A 17632-nucleotide genomic window follows, 5' to 3' on the forward strand; every position below is an offset into this window, starting at 1 on the left:
CCCAGTCCATAAAAATGACAACTGACAGGAGGCTAAGAGGAAGGATGAAGTGACAGGCAAGCACCCATTCCTTTCTCCATTCCTGTCTTTGGAAGGGAGTGCCAAATACATCATCATACCAGAACCTGACTTGTCCCTTCCACATCCTAATTTCTATGTTATTACCCCTCTGATCAAAACTTCTATGTGGTGGTGGCTAAGGGGTTTATTGGCTGTTTGTTATTTCTATTTATTGTTATTCTCTTGTTTGAGATGGGGTCCCACATGTCATGGGCTGCCCTCAAACTTGCTCTGTAGCCAAAAGTGACCTTGAATCCTTGATCCTTCTGTCTCCCATTCTCAAGTACAGGGATTACAGCCCTGTCCTTCCACACTTAGCTACCAGAATTTCTATTTCTACTTGTTTCTTGAGCCAAAAGGAATCCTAGGCTAATCCCGTGATGCAGCTTGAGTTGTGTGACTTTTCCTACTAAATTCTTCCTTCGAGCTTGCTACAGAGCAAGCAAGCATCTGTGCATGAGAAATATTTTTATTTCTCTGCTGGGGGGACCATGAGTGTGTGAGGGCCAGGATGTGTGTGTGTGTGTGTGTGTGTGTGTGTGTGTGTGTGTGTGCGTGTGTGTGTGTGTGTGTGTGTGTGTGTGTGTGTGTCTGTGTGTCTGTGTGTCTGTGTGTGTGTGTGTGTGTGCCTGTGGAGGCCAGAAGTTAACACTGGGCATCTCCCTCAATCGATCTTCACCATAGTTTGCTGAACTTGGAGCCTAAAGACTCAGCTGAACGGACTAGCCAGCAAGCCCCAGGGATCTGCCTGTCTCTGACACTGAGGTTGCAGATGCATGAAGCTATGCCCCAATGCTGAAAATCTGAACTCCGCTTCCATGCTTGCACAGTAGGCACTTTACCGTGAGCCATACCCCACCCCACCCCCCAATTTTTATATCTTTTAAAACATATCAACCAAGAGCACTCCACATGAAGACAATGCCTATAGGGAAAAATTTTTAAAGGGGGGAAGATAAAAGAAGACTAAAATTGGGGAGTATTTTAGTAACTGCTTATTTTATTTTTATTCCCACATTCGGATCATAAGCTTAAGTTACAATGATACTTCTCAAATGATTTTGGGAAATGAAAAAAAAAATATTTACCCACGGAAATATTTTCCATGACTGTGAACATGTACCTAGGGCTCGATACATCAGCAGCCTTGTTTGTTCTCTCAAACATGTCTAATTTCACTTTTAAAATACAACATTTTTCTGGTTTTGGAAAAATGTCTTTAAATGCAGGAACAAGCCCTTCTTTTCAGTGGAGTACATGAAAGGTTTCTCTGTCGTCTCCTCTCCTGGAATGGTAACAGGCTGACCCTAATTTCACTTGTCTAAATAGGGTAACCGTGGTTTGAGCAGGAAATCTAAATCTGGCCTCCGAGGTAGCCCAGTGATTTTCCAGGTCAAGGCAAAGGGAGAAAGCAAAGTGAGGTTTAGGAGTCCTCTCCCAGGTACCAACAGGCCCAGCGCTCGCTGGGAGAAGTCTGCCACCTAGTGGAACATAGCGGCCACTGACGCTATTTGTATCCCTTTCTGGCCTCAAAAAGTAACTGTGGAAAAACCACACTGGACCCCATGAATGTGTACAGTGACTGTGTGTTATTTTAAAATAACAAGTTTTAAAAGTAAGTGTTTCTACAGACAAACATAGCAAAGTTTCATGGTTCAAAGCTTCTTTAATGCCGAGTAGATTAATAGAATAAATAGTACACCACCAGGTGGTGGTGGCATTCAGAGCCAAGAAACAAAATGTTCCTTTTTACAAATGGAAACTGTGCACTACTACCACGTAGAAGAAGTTGCCTCTTAAAGCAGTGTCGTGTAAAGTGGAGTGTTTTTTATTTAACAACCCTCTCCTTTTGACAGGGACCTGTGTATCCTGGGTCCTATTTTCCTGTACAATGTCTCGATTATGAAAGTCACACAGCACGCTGTGAACTCCCATGCAGATGGTATTTTCTAACTCGTCACATGCATGTAATAAGTAGTTCATATTGTCTTATGAACAAACTTTGTGTGCAAATAACTGATACAGTCATATGAAACGGACGAGGTCAGAGCTGGAGAGGCGGGGTCATGTGACTATTCATGCTTTCTTCTTTTCATTTCATTTGGTGCATTTTTCAGGCCATACTAAATAATTGCTATTGATTTATAATAAATGGGTACAGGTACCATATATTTGATAGAATAACCAGACCTACTCCTTCCCAACTGTAGGCTTACCTTCTAGTGGCACCTCTAACAGATGGGCTGTGGGTGAGGGTGCCATTTCCCTCTCTTGGCTTCGACCTGGGTACTTGTCTATTGAAAGCTGTCTGCTGTGAAACCACGTTGTCACATATCAGTGACACTTGGATGTTCAGTGAATAAAATCTGTTGTTTATGTTAAACAAATGAAAGTAACCACCCTCTAGGTACAGAACTTCATGCCACATATGGCACCAGAAGCTGCATCCTGAGGCAGAGAGCGCCAAACTAGAGACATTTGAGATTTAGTCTCTCTACACTTTCCCATGCATCTCATCTCCAGCCAGCCACTAGTTAGCATCTCCTTCCCTGTGATGCTTAAAGATGGAAATGGAAGTCATTTTCATTTTCAGTGAAAGGCTCTTCTGTCTTTGGGAACATCCACCTTGCCTGTAGAGTTGATTCTGGGGGTCCTAGAGAAACGAGCAGAGGTCTCTCAGCATCATAGAAGAAATAGGTGAACCCGGTGGGTGGAAATGAGCTAGAGATTGCCAGGTTCCAGTCCTTTGTCATCCCACTAAGCCCATCCCAAGCATGGCACAGTAGCTGGAAGCAGGTACATAAAGACAGATATAAAAGAGACCTCTCCCATTGACTGATGTGGAGACTGATTCTTGTCCAGAGAAGCCAAGATCCCCACAAAGCTGCCTGGTCATTAAGTGATACAGGAGTTTTCTGACAGATTTAAGTCACTTGCATGACAATGTCACATAATAAGATTCATGGGGGCACCTGCTTCAAGATGACAGACTGGCTGAGGAATGCATGTCTGCAGAGGACACCTATAGTCCTGAGCCGTGGCTGTGCCGGTCTTCTAGAGCCTGTGTAAAGAGATTTAGGTAAGCTCATTGGAAGACATGGATGTCTAGGGAATGCCCAGAGTCTGTGACAGGCTTGGCTTGAAGCTTAATTCAGAATGCATCAAAGTCCCTGCACAGTTCCACTCCAGCCCTGCCCTCAGGAGTGACAAAATAAAACCACTTGTTTAGTATTGTTGTCTTTGTGGAAGCCAATTCAAAACAGGACAATAGCAAACTTAGAGTAAGCAAATGAAGTGTTGTTTGCAATATTGCAAACTTTGTGTGAAGAAAAACAAACTGAGGGAGGATACAAAGCAATTGGTAAGGACAGCGGTACAGCACCACAAGCTTCCTAACTTTGAAAGTCTCTGTGATTCATAAAGGGAAATGTAGATTTCAATGTCTCTAATTCTCTTTAAAAAATTTACCTTCTTCCTGGAGACGGAGAGGCTACCCAGGGAATGGGCTGACAGCAGTGTGGGGTCAGGGGCACTATTCTACTTGCAGTGGAAATGTTTATTCAAAACAGGCCTTTACCCACTTTTCCAATAAGGAAACCCCAGAGTAAAGATGTTTGGATCTTGTTTAGGGAACATCACCAAGGAACTGCTGCTATTGCAGAACCAGGAAGCAGGAAAAGAGAACTGAGTAGCTAAAAGCCTTCCTGCAGCCCTCGCTATATCTTTCATGACCACCCCCCAATGGGCTCACTTCCCACAACAGCCATGTGCATTGGCCTGACCTTCATTTCCATCTCTTCCTGTGGCCACCATACCTTGCCAGTATGCTTTACCCAACATTAGTAAGGCTCATGCCCATCCATCTCTATGCTCTTGTTTCATTTTTATGAACCAGATTCTATACTATGTTTTACTTGCATTGGAAAATTTCTTACTTATCTGTAAACTTTCTCATGTTTTGTTTCACACAATTTCAAGGTAAAAACACCACCCAACAAGATGAGCCATGCTAATGCTGCAACCTTGGAGTCTTCTTGGTACTGGAAACCCTTGGGCCATAATCCTCACTCATAAATGTAGACTCTGGGTGCATATGAAGCATGTCTTATGCCCCAAATGCATGATACCACAGATGCTCAGAGAAGGCAAAAGATTAAGGAAGATTCTATGGAGCCAGCTGTGAAAAGAATTTTTGAACAATAGTATAAATGTATGACAACAAAAAAATGTATTATTTATAAACTCTTTTCAAAATGAGTGTCCTTAGTTCTGTCAACTGTCTGCTAAGAGTCACGGAAGATGGAAGTCTCCATTGAGAGATCGCCCATATCAACAGGTCTGTGGGCGTGTCTGTGGGCCTTTTCAGTGAGCGATTGTCTTTGCTGTCCCTCGTAGGAAGGAACAGCCCACAGAGTTCCTGCTTCTGCCCTGCCCTGACTCTCTCAATGGCAGACTGTATCCTGTAAGGGGAAATAATCCTTTCCTCCCTACATTGCTTTTATTTGGAGTGTCTTGTCACAGCAACAGACAGGAAGCTAGGACAATTAGGAAACAAGTCATTTTAGAAACAGACATATATCTTTAATACACATGAGCAGTAACTGTGTAGCAATGTCAGAAATAAGCTGCCTTTAACAAGAGGCTTTTTTCCCAAAAGATGCAAGGTGCACAGAAAAATCAGTCCTACTTTACACATGTTCAGTCTGGGGAGGGCACTTTAATTTCAAAATGAACTATGAATATTTTCATAGTTTTCATCAGCTTAAAATTATAAAAACATTAACAGAATTATTTATTTCCATAATTATTATGAGTAAAAAAGGAATGAATCCTGTACCTTAATATTGTCATTCTATGTATTGCTCAAAGTACAATAACCCTGAAGACAAAGGACAGTCCCTTCCTTTGCTTACATAGTATAAAATTACTGAGACAAGAGCAGGCATTGAATACAAACCAAACTATATTTTAGAATAAGTTTTATAAACACAAGTTCATCTTTTCTCTTTGGTTCAAAAAATAAAAGAGGTAGTCAACGATCCCCATTTCACTAGATTTTTCAGAAAGTAATTATAACAGAAATTACCAGAAACCAAATGAGTGTATAAGCTAAATCTTAAAATGTTAAGAATATATATGTGGTTTTTCGAGACAGGGTCTCGCTGTGTAGCCCTGGCTGTCCTGGAACTCACTCTGTAGACCAGGACCAAATTGAATTCAGAGATCCACCTGCCTCTTCCTCCCAAGTGCTGGGACTAAAGGCATGTGCCACCACTGCCCTGCTAAGACTATCGAATATCTTCTTATAGAAGAAATAAGATTTTTCTAAGTTCTAATAAAAGATAATTTACTACAAAATCAGCTTTAGTAAAAATATTAAGGGCTGTCAATATTACAAATTTCCTGCCATCTTCCTAAATCTTGAGGCAAGTGAAAATGTGGGCGGATGCATATGTTCACACACTGAGCCTTTCATTCACATACAGAAGGTTAACGTGTACTACTGGTGAACGGTGCTGGTGCCTTAGCTTTGTGCCACCCATTTGAGAAGCACAGCTTCAAAAGGGCTTCAACCGTGAGAGTGAAGTGAGGATGTCATTTACCTGAAATTAACACTCAAGTCATGAAAAGAGCAGTCTCAGATCTCTAAGAAGGTCCCAGGGAGCCTTCCTGATTAAGAGAATTTGATTCAAAGAGAAGAAGAAGAAGAAGAAGAAGAAGAAGAAGAAGAAGAAGAAGAAGAAGAAGAAGAAGAAGAAGAAGAAGAAGAAGAAGAAGAAGAAGAAGACGACGACGACGACGACGACGACGACGACGACGACGACGACGACGACGACGACGAACGACCCAGATGACGACCAAGACGACCAAGACGACCAAGACGATCTCTGGGAAATGGTCCAAGTCAACAGTTTAGTTCACTGATGTTTTTAAAAGCAATAGAAGAATAAATAGGATTTACCAAATAACTCGTATCAATAATTTAACAACATGACAATTGGTGTCTAAAACTGGGGACCAAATAGCAACGCAAGCAGAACAAAAAGAGGATCCACTGAAATGAACTGCTCCTCCACATTGCAAATTTTGTTACTCTAATCCATTCTTACTCTGCTCACAGATGAGGATATAAACTGTGGAAGACTGATTTTAAATATGACTGATTTTTTTTTCTACTAATGTTCCTGTGTGGGAATTTTACATCTATAAAGACATCCAAAATATATAGAACAATTTAAGTTCCAAGGTTTTCTGATCATTTTGGTTGCTTTTTTTTTAATTTGGGTATAAACAAATTGACATAAATCTGAACCAAAAAGAACAAAGATTAGAGATTTATAATTCTACCACACAAAATGATTTCAGCTTAAACAAGTACATTTTCAGATTTAGGGTGCAAGGCACAGATCTTTATCATCAAATATGAAGTACACTTATTGAAACTATGATTTGGAACATTACTGAAGATGTAAATCTAAGCCCAAATCCTTGAAGTGATTACTAGTCTCTCTCTTCCCTGTGGCTGGGAGAGAACAGCTTCTTTTGCAATAGACTTGCTGCAATCCTGGGAGTCACTGGAGAGCGCTGACAGCTTTGGTTGTCCAGGAAAAGAAGGCTCGAACGTGTCACTTCTGAGATACTCCTAGCGTCTGCTTCATATTTTCATACACCACATAGCTGATGCCAACAGCAGGGAGCACCTTCATGAAGTTTGGGGCGATTCCTCTGTAAAGGCCTGACACTCCTTCTTTGGAGACTATTCGCTGAAAAAGGCCAACCATGCTCAGCTGCGGGGCCCCTTCCGCCATGGCTAGCAAACAGAAAAACAAACCAACAAAAAAGATAAACAAAGGTGCAGGAACCAGGCTCATCCAATATTTAAGCGTGTCTCATTATTATTACAACAGACAATCGGGGATTCAGAATGGTGTCTAGAATACAATGGACTGGTAAAAAGAATTCCGAAGTCAACCCTCTTGGCGCAGCGCCCACCAGTGAGTTACAATGGCAGCAGCACTTTATGAATTGCTGTTCTAGATACTCGGTTAATTACTTTCCATGCTAGCCCTTTGGGATAAATATGTGCATTGCATAATTGAGGAATTAGAAACTTGGAAAGATAGTGAGCCTTGTCCTGAAACCCTAGTTAGCTAGTAGCAAAACCAAGGAGCTGTGGTTGGTGCTCAAACCCAACCCTTTTAACCACATCACTGTACCACAGCGTCCTCCCCAAGTCTGACTAGAATGGTTAATTTTTGTATAATACGGGAAGGGGAGATTTGGAGACGTTTAGAAAGAGTACAGGAGTCCTGGGCCTTGTAATCTCAATAGGGGGAGAGATGAAGAAAGGAGGAGGAGAAAAAGGAGGGGTGGAGGAGAGAGAGGAGAAGGCGGCAGCCCTGTATTGCTGGTACAACAAAAGACAAAGGCAGGAATGGGTATGGGAGAGGGACCATGGTGATTTGGGGACACAGGGTACTAAGTGGCTGGAAATGCCCACATGTTGAGTAGCTATTTCCTCCACATTGAAGCATCCCCACAGGATGGAGGAGACTCCTAAGACTCAGGAAGCAAACACAACCTGCCAAGCTCAGTCAGCTTCTGAAACTAGAAAATTCACAGGCCCCCTCCAGCCCCCTCCTCCTCCTCTCCCCCCTTTTGGCTCCCTCCTCCCAAGGTTATAAGAGCAGTTATAACCACTGCGGACAGGAGGCTCCAACACAAGTTTCTTGCAGGTTGTGCCGGGAGCTCCAGGGATTCCGCTTCTGTAGGCGGTCACTTGCACTGGTTGCGGAGTAGGGTGTGGTGAGGTACTGCCTTTGAGTCACTCAAGCCCCTGTATGTAGCCATCACCCACACTCCAGTCATAACCCCAGCAAACTCACCAACAAACTACGCTAGACGTGGGTAGACCTGTTTCTTTGCTCCAACCTTGCCCTATCTGGATGACCAGACAGATGTCGGCTCACTCCAGCCCCCACAGGAAAAGTCACACAGCAGCATAGTGGGGGTGAGGAAACAAAGATGGAGCTAAAACTGAGGCATGGCGTGATCTCTAAAGACTTCAGAATTCCCGCTGAGAACTTCGAAACTGACCCTGGAAACTCTGAAAAGTCACAAAAATGTCTGAAGAGATAAGAAATGAGTGGGCCTTGATGAGAAACGGCAGATCTTGGCTGCTGCGCTAGGTCAGGACTGGAGCTAAGAGGAAGGGAGGTCACTGAGCAGCCAGGTAAATCCCTGAGTGGGTCTGAACTCCAGCTCCGTTCTCCATCGAATGCATAACCTTCTGGACATTTCTTAACTGTTTCTGCCTGTTAGTCATTCGTCAAATGTGAATGATATCAGTATCAAGCTCCCAAACTGGTCACAGTGGCTAAGTGAGAGACTATACACATTCAGTTTGCTATTTAGTTTGCTATTTTGCATTCCTCTCTGCAGCCATGATTGCCTCTCTGCTTCTCAAATATGCCACTCTTGCAGGTCTGTTCCCAGCTAGCTCCCACTACATTCCTAGGCTTTGTCTGGAGTTAGGCTAGAACTCATGCCATGAGTTGTTCTAAAGGGCCATCTTCTGGTTGGATCCTTGTCTTTTCCACTCTACAGTGAGCAGATTTGTAGGGGAACCTGTAGCCACGCCTGCTTAGAGGCTGGCTACAGGTCTGCCTGACCACACCTGCGAGGTAGTGTAAGAGTTTGAGGTGGCTGAGTTTCGCTTTCAGTTTGGACCCCCCCTTTCGGCTTACTTACAGAGCGACCTAGCCAGCCAGTGTGGCATCAGTTTGTATGCAAGCCGCAAGCCGAAAAGGGGTCCAGAACTGAAAGCGAAACTCAGCCAACTCAAACTCTTACTCTATGTCACCCTGACCACGCCCTCGAAGGCGTGGTCAGGCAGACCTGTAGCCAGCCCCTAAGCAGGCGTGGCTACAAGTTCCCCTACACAGATTCACACCCGACTCGTTGCATTCTCTAACCCTAGCATCCATCCAACAGACAAGGGACTGACGGCTTGGTTGAAGGAGGGGTTGGAAGTGGTACCACAGATGCCCAGTACTCATTCATAAGAGAAAGTATAGTAGATGAAGGTGACCAGGGAAAAAGAAGAACAGAAAAGAAAGACAAAGAGTATTGCGGGTTTACAGAGTATGCAGCAATAAATGCCAGGAAGCAGCAAGAAGACAGTAGTTGCGAGATGGCAAGAGAGTCAGTCAGGCTAGTGCACCCTAGGAGCCAGCTGAGAGAGAGTAGGGTTCAGTGCCAAGCATAGGGTCTGAATAGCACTGATAAGCAATCCAGTGACCATTTACTTTGAGAATTTAGCAAATGTCAAATTCTTTATACATATTCCTGTTCTTTCATCCCTATTCATGGAAGACAGAATGAAGAGAGAGAGAGAGAGAGAGAGAGAGAGAGAGAGAGAGAGAGAGAGAGAGAGAGAGACGTGGCAAAAACCTGAGCTCAAATCTGCTAGATGTCAAACCTTATGCTCCTAAAACTTGGATTATTTCTGTAAAGGGGGAGCAATAACACACACACACACACACACACACACACACACACCACACACACACACACACACACACACGCACACACTTTCATGTGAGTGACATCAAGTGTCACCACAGCCATCCTGGAACCCAGACCCACCTTGTGCCTGCATGCGTGTCCTCACCAAAGCCAAGGGGTAACTGGCCAGCTGCCCACAGGTGCTGGACAGAGCCCCACAGCCCAGCAGCACCGCCATGCCAGGGTTGACAGAGTCCTTTGCAAAGTTATCCAGCCAATAAGACTTCAAAAGCTGCCCCAGAAACAAACAAAAAACAATCAACAAAGGAGATACTCAGCCATTGTTCACACAACATAAACATCTTCGGGGTTGTTTCGTGTAGTCAACTCTTTAAATGTAAAGTATTTTAAGCATAGAATATATATGGCAATACATAAATTTAAAAAAAAAAAACCTATGTACCTACTTGTTCTGGTTTGAATATGTGTGGCCCCCATAAACTCATGTGTTAGAATGCTTGGCCTATAGGGAGTGGCACTATTGGGAGGTATGGCCTTGTTGAAGTAGGTGTGGCCTTGCTGGAGGAAGTGTGTTACTGCAGGGGTGGACTTTGAGATCTCAGAAGTTCAAATTAGTCGCCTGCTGCCTGTAGATCAAATGTGAAAATTCCTATATCTTTCTCCAGCACCATGTCTGCCTGCATGACACCATGCTTCCCACCATGATGATAATGGACTAAACCTCTGAAAGTGTAAGCAAGACTCAAAAATGTTTTCCTGTATAAGAGCTGCTATGGTCATGGTGTCTCTTCACAGCAATAGAAATCCTTACATAGGCTCATAGGTTTGAATACTTGGTCCCAGTTGGTGGAATTGTCTGGGAGGAGATGTGTCACTGTGGGGGGCACAGGGCCTTGAGGTTTAAAAACCCACCCATTCTCAGTTATTGCTCTCTGGCTCTTACTTGTGGATAAGGGTGTAAACTCTCAGTTACCGCTCTAGCGCCATGCCTGCCTACCTGCTGCCATGATCCTGACCATGTTGGTCATAGAGTCACCCTCTGAAAACATAAGCCCCAAATAAACATTTTCTTTTATAAGTTGCCTCAGTCATGGCCTCTCATCAGAACAATTAAAAAAAAAGTAACCAAGACTCTAGCTTAAGTTTTTAAATTTGTTTTTGTTTTTGTTTGTTTGCTTTATGGAATTTTATTTCTCATTGGAAACCTTGGGGGTCTGGGAGGATGCAGGATGTTATATTCCAAGTACTAAGATTAGACAAAAACAAAAGGACCCTGTCAACCAAGAACACTTTATTGACAAAACTGCCTTTTGTATGAATATAGAGGAGAAATTAAGAGCTCTGAGGACAAATAAAAGCTGAAAGAATGTACCACCATTAGACCTGCAAGAGATGACAAAAAGTCATCCTTCAGTCTGAAACAAGAGGGCAATAAGCAATAATCCAAAACATCAAAGGCCCGTGGTAAAAGTGAATAAAGAGAAAAAATGATAGTCTTATGATGTTGTAATATGGGGTATGTAAATAAATTTGAAATCTGGTAAGGAATTCAAAAATAAAAACATGAGAATTCATTGCAAAGCCATGTTAGGGTACACACTATGAAAAGATGACTTTTGATGACTGCTTATTTCCAAAACAGAACAGGGATGTCCAGAGGTGAAGAAGAGAGCTTTATATACAATTCTGATTGACTTGAAATAGGTTGTTGCAATGTCAAGATGTTTCTACTGGAGGAATACTGGATTCATTGGAGTTTGGGAGTGTTACTTATGTTTCTATTTTTTAAAGTAAATTTTATATGAAGGGTTCAAGAATCAGCAGCAATCACTCATCATTGTTACAGAGTTTGCATATGACTGTAAGTGTCCATTATGTACATGACTGTGTCACTCTTAGTTCGGTTCAACAGACATCATAGTTGGTTTCTTTACACCAACATCACCCCAAACATATGGGTCATGCCTTGAGTCACTGACGTTAAGACACCTAGAACAACATTGGGCAACACATTTTTCAGCCCCATTATAATCCATGGCAACACAGTCATATATGAGTGGCCTCTCATTGGCCCAAACATCATTATGTGGCACATGATTGTGTGTATTGTGTGATGGGTTATTATTGAACCAATAAGAATAATGATGTATGAGATATGAATGAACCTTCAAGGCATTCTGTTAAGTGAAATAAGTCAGATACAAACAAATAATACTGTATGACTCCACTAATGAAACCCCTAGGATACATAAATTCATAGAGACTGGGGTAGGTTAGAGGTTCAGGGGGTGAGGGGAAAGTGAGGTAGGAGATTACTGCATAATAGTTTGGACCAATAAAGGAAAGTTTTGGAAATTTTCAGTAGGGAAGGCTGTGCATTTGTGCAAATGTAATTAATGTTACTGAATTTCATGGTTATAACAGAAATTTAATGTTTTATCGCAGTTTCACAAGTTAACAATGAAATATTCCAAAAGCCCTTAAATTGCATGTTTTAAGTGGGTGAAATGCATGGCATGGGAATTGTATCTCAATAAAACTGTTCAGAATAAGATGAAGTTATTTTTTTGGGAATCATTTTTTATTAATGAAAATACAGTCATTTCACTCAATATGGGCTTAAAGGGAGCAGTCAATATAAACAATGAGAAGCCTTAACAAAATACCAAAGTCACAACAAGAACAAAAGAAAGAGTAAATAAAGAGCAAAATCTCAATCCATAACAAAGAAAACCAAAAGCCCCAAAGTAAACAATACCGAACCAAAACCCAAACTAAAAAATTAAGCTAAGCCACATTCTCTTGCTGCAGATTTAGCACCACAGACCTACAATCTGTGGATGGCCTTGGAAACATGGTAGAAAGGCAGTCACCGGATGTAAAGAGCCAGTACAGCCATGTCTCCTTGGGCCTTTGTAGGTCAAGCACTCATCAAGGCTAAGTATGAGGCAAGTTGCTAGAACATTCTTTGTGGCACTATGTGAAGACTGGATAAATTATCACACACTGACAACCCAGTAATATCTTGTCCACTAAGACATGAAGTTATTTTATAAAAATTAGAAGACAAAGCTGGGTGGATAGAGAAGGAAGGGATCTATGAAAAAGTAAAAATAAGCATAATAGTAACTGTATAATAAATATGTTTAAAATAAGTCTTCTGAGATATACTATATAATACATATATAACAAAAATAAGTCTTCTGAGATGTTTTCATTACACACCTTCCCTCCTGAGCTGGGGCTCAGCTCCCTCTAATGTGTGTGCTGGCTCACATGTCACAGCATGACAAACAATGCTGAGCTTCACTTGTGGTCTTGCCCATGTCCCCACCACACCCTTAGGTTCTTAAAGGCCCTGAGTCCTTCTTTCAACCCAGTATCTAATGCAAAGGTTTGAATATAGTGTGTGTTCAGTAAATGTGTGTCAGATTCCTAAGTTATTAAGTGACCCACGTGGCAGGGATGACCCAAGTGTATTGACCTGAGTGGCAGGAGTGACCCATGGTTTGTATTCTGAGTTGTCTGAACTCAAGTCTCCATGCTCAAGCTTCACTTAGTAGACTGAGGTGCCTTCCCCACCCCCCCACCTCCAGCCCTAGAGACTGTTAGGTGGCAACGGATGAAGTTGTATAATCCACATCACTCCCTGGATTTATCAGTGACAGGTTTTAGTAATTCTAATAAACTTCTGCTTATTTTTTCTGTGCCTTTCCAGTTCCTCGAGCCACCATCTAAGCTGCATTTGAGTTCATACTATTCATTAACGAAGGTAAATATGCAAGGAAATCTAATACAAAAAAAAAATGGCTCAGTACATTTGTGATCTCATAATCAGGGTGCCAGAAAGATCAAAGAACATTTGTGATCTCACAATCAGGGTGCTGGAAAGATCAAAGAACACCCTACGGGCAGTCCAGTCATAAACAATTCTCTTCCACTGGCAACCAGCTATCCACCATGCAGACTACCTACACTGCAGACTGAAGCATGCTGTACCCTCACTCACCTCGTACACGGCGAGATCGATGCCCGCATAAGGAATGATGCCTAGTAAGTTGGGAACATAGCCTTTGTAAAAAGCCCCAAAGCCTTCATGCTTCAAAATCTTCTTGGCACAACCATATATTCCAGAATATTGTCCAGTTTTGGCTACAGCTAGCCGGGTTTTCAGAACCTAGATAACCAAAGAATGCAACACAATGTCATTCACATTTAATACCAAACAATTCAAAAGTATTAATTTTATGAAGCATTAGCAAATTCTCTCTAAAGAGAATGTCCAGTTCATTGGTAGATTCTCCCTCGTGCGTTACTTCCATTGAGAAGCTAAAATCAGAGCCAGGAAGGGCCAAGTTATTTCAAAGACAGTCTGAAAGAGGGGTTTACAAAAAAAAAAAAAGTGGACCAGATAATCTTTTTGATGTCATAATAAAATGAATTGGCCAGAAAGAAAAATAAAATGGTGGCATAGGGGACAATTACAGTGTCATCAGCTTGGAGCACAGGCTGGGAGGGAGAGGTGAGGGAAGATGATGCTATTAGTTCAGATGAGGTGTGTGTGTGGTAATATAAACAATCTCTAGAGGATGGCAAGAGACAAGGCTAACAAGTTCACGTCCTCTAGGTGTTTTCTTTTGCCTATGAGTCTTTGAGGAAGGAGCTGCCCTGCCTGGCTGTCTGGTGTCCTCCCTCAGACTTAAACCATTTTGAAGACAGAATAACCGTGGGAGAGGGCTCTGAGCCCTCTTTTGCTCAGCTCTTAGGAGACCACTGGCAGGTTTCTTGACTTCTGTTTCCTAGCAAGTAAAATGGAACAATAAGAGTCTCACCATTTACTTCTTTAAAAAAAAATCTTATCTCTTTATTTATGTCTTTACTTTTCTAACCTGTGTATTGGTGTTTTGCCTGTATGTAAGATTGTGGAGGGTGTCTGATCCCTTGGAGCTGGAGTTACAGACAGTTGTGAGCTGCCATGTGGTTGCTGGGAATTGAACCCAGGTCTTCTGGAAGAAGAGTCAGTGCTCTTAACCACTGAGCCATCTCTCTAGCTCCTCACCATTTACTTCTAACTCTTAAGTAGAACATAGTGAGCTTAAAGAGAGGCCTCAAAGTAGACAGTGGAGTCACATCTGGCCCTTAGACACTGCTTGGTTTGCACAGCCTTTTAGATGCCTTTGGATGACTTCATGATGTTTGAAATTTTGGAGATTTCACCTAAAAATAGAGACTCAAATCCCACAGAAACAGTTGACCTGACCTAGTGAGGGCACAGAGACCCTAGTAGTAAAGTTGGGGAACCAGCATTGGATGAACCAAGCCCTCTGAATGTGGGTGCCAGCTAGAAGGCCTGGGCAGTCTATGGGACCACTAACATTTATCCCTAGTGCACAGCCATTCCCTATGGAGGGATACTATTGCCTAGGCCCTCCCCCAAATGATGTGACAGACTTTGATGATCCCCCATGGAAGGCCTCACTATCCTTGTAAGTGGGTGGGGGTGGGTTTGGGGGGGTCGATGGGGGGCATGGGAGGATGGGAAGGAGAGGAAACTGGGATTGATATGTAAAATGGCATTGTTTCTAAAGTTAAAAAAAATGCTCAACTAAAAAAACAAATCTCTAGAATCTCGGAGGTAACTCAGTCTACAAAGCACTTACTGGTAAAAAGTATATGGACCTGAGTTTGACACCCACAAAGCCCACATAAGAAGCCAAGCATGGGAGTGGATGCCTGTAACCCCTGGGGAAGTTAGACAGACAGCTCTCTGGGGCTTGCCGGCCAGTCAGCCTAGCCTATAGCAGTGAGCTGAGGCCAGTGAGAGACTCAGTCTCAAAATACAAGGTACACAGTGTCTCCTGATGAAAGACACCTGGGATTGACCTCTGGCCTCCACAGCCACATGCCCACACATGTACACCCTCACAAACATGCCTGCGCACACACACCTGCACAAATCTATTGGTATGAGTATCACAAAGAGATTCCTGTTAAAGGTGTATTTTGCTTAGGTCTTATAAGCTACTGAAAAACCCTAGCTGTATCCATAAAATTCTCCACATCTACATTATTAGTTTTGCTGTAAAGCAGGAGTTGGCAAACACTTTTTGCAAAGGCCAAACAGTAAATATTTCAGTCTTTGCTAGCCTGAAATTCGAGGTCTCTGATACGCATTCTTTGCTTTTCCTTTGCTTCCTTCCTGCCTTTTTCAGGTGTAACAATTCTTAGCTGAGGCTGTGCTAGCCGGCCCATGCTCTTCTGGAAGAATGTCTAGTTGTTATTGGAATTCTACAACCAAAGCCTCAGCTTCCACTACTGGGGTTATGGTACAAAAACATCTGACAAATGTTCCCCAGTAGTGGAAGCCAGCCTCTGAGATGCCCCTAAGGGTCCTGTCTCCAGAGATGCTCTGCTTTGCAGGGGACCCTCACACACAGTACCAAGGTCAGTCTGTGTAGCCAACAGGGTACAGTGAACATGACAAAAGACAGCAGTTTAATCCCACAAAATTTCCTTCTCCTCGCTCACATCACACTGACTGTAAAGGAAAAGAGGTTACCATGCTGTGAATATACATGGACCATCTAGAAAGGCTTGCCTAAGAGACAGATGCTTCCAGCCAATGCCCGAGGCCTCCTAAGTGAGCCTGAAATAAGATCTATCCCAGGTTAGCCTCTAGATGACTGCAGCCCTGGCTGACACCGTGATAAAAGGTGATAAAACACCTGGAGCCAGGCAAACCCAGCTGTGCTGCTCTCAGACTCCTAATTGCCAGAACTGTGAGATGCTAAAGGCTTGTTTTAAACTGTTAAGTTTGGGTTAGCCTAATACATAACTACAGCTAGCCAGTGCAAACTCCACCAAGCAGTCAGGCCACAGTGGTACTTGCCTCCATGGGATAGATGAAAGTCTGTGCGGTTACTCCAGCCATGGAACCAGAAACAAACCTCTCAAAGGTTCCTAAACTTTGTCCTTCTTCTGTGAGCAACTTCTTGTACTGTAAAAATAAGTTTAAGATGCTCATTAATCTTGGCTTTAAAGTAACTGTGCCCCCTCCCAAATTCTTACATTAAACCCTAACCCCCATTGTGACGTATTGGGAGATAGGGCCTTTGGGGACAGTTGTAGTTAGAAGAGGTTCTGAGGCCTCAGGATAAAACTAGCGTCCTTGTCAGAAGGGACACCTGATAGCTATGGTCCACCAAGCCATATACTAAGGCCATAAGAGTGTGGAGCAAGAAGCCAGGAAGAGAGTCTCCACTGCCTGGCCCCTTGATCTGATACTGCTTAAGCTTGAGAACTGTGAGAAATGAGTCTCTACTGTTAAACTGCACCTTTGATGGTATTTTCCAGTGGCAAAATGCAAATCAGACCCTAGAAATCAACCCACTTACGATGAGATGAGATGCCTTGAGGTGCATACTCTACATTAATAATCCTAGCAGAAACGTGGTGTTTAAATGCTGATTCCGTTTTCTGGGAGCTAGGTTTTCAAGTTAGATCACCACACAGCTGGTAATATAGCTCAGTGGTCGAGCTCTTGCCTGGCAGATATAGCAACCCTAAGTGTAAATTCCAACCTCATTAAAAAGAGGGAGGGGAGTGGAAGGAAGGAGGGAAAAAGAGAAGGAGGGAGGGAGGGAGGGAGGGAGGGAGGGAGGGAGGGAGGGAGGGGGTGGGTGGGAGGGAGGGAGGAAGGGAAGGAGGGAGGCTGTTGGAACAGCCAGGTTAAGAATCTGACAAATGTTATCAAGTGTGCTGTGTGTGGACTTTCATATACACTGAACTTCCTTTTATTAAAATAATAGCATTGTTTTTTAATATATATCTTAGGCTCTGGCTTTCCTACCATAAAAGTTGTCATCAGGCATTCAAATCAGGAAAATCTTTTCCCCCAGAACAGTCTCTACTTAAAGACCCAAGGCCAGCATCTCTTCTTGATTTCTTAAGTCAAGGAATGGACACCACTAGCCGTGGTCATTTCAAAAGGATGGTAGTTCTCAAGAACAATCTCTCCAGAGTAGCATCAAACTTACTCAAATAA

The 17632-nt window shown here is 42.9% G+C and overlaps 1 protein-coding gene across 1 annotated transcript in view; it reads right to left on the reverse strand.

Annotated features, from left to right (window-relative positions):
- Window positions 1–4616: 4616 nt before the first annotated feature.
- The window catches only part of Slc25a24 (solute carrier family 25 member 24), a 36804-nt gene continuing 23788 nt past the window's right edge, over window positions 4617–17632 (reverse strand). The window contains exons 7-10 of the mRNA XM_027395540.2: window positions 16478–16585; window positions 13598–13765; window positions 9709–9859; window positions 4617–6871 (exon numbers count right to left, since the gene is read on the reverse strand). Coding sequence (XP_027251341.1) covers window positions 6687–6871; window positions 9709–9859; window positions 13598–13765; window positions 16478–16585 — 612 coding nt within the window. The 3' untranslated portion in view covers window positions 4617–6686. The remainder of the gene's footprint in view (window positions 6872–9708; window positions 9860–13597; window positions 13766–16477; window positions 16586–17632) is intronic.

The sequence above is a fragment of the Cricetulus griseus genome (genome assembly GCF_003668045.3).
Source record: "Cricetulus griseus strain 17A/GY chromosome 1 unlocalized genomic scaffold, alternate assembly CriGri-PICRH-1.0 chr1_0, whole genome shotgun sequence".
NCBI classification, from domain to species: Eukaryota; Metazoa; Chordata; class Mammalia; order Rodentia; family Cricetidae; genus Cricetulus; species Cricetulus griseus.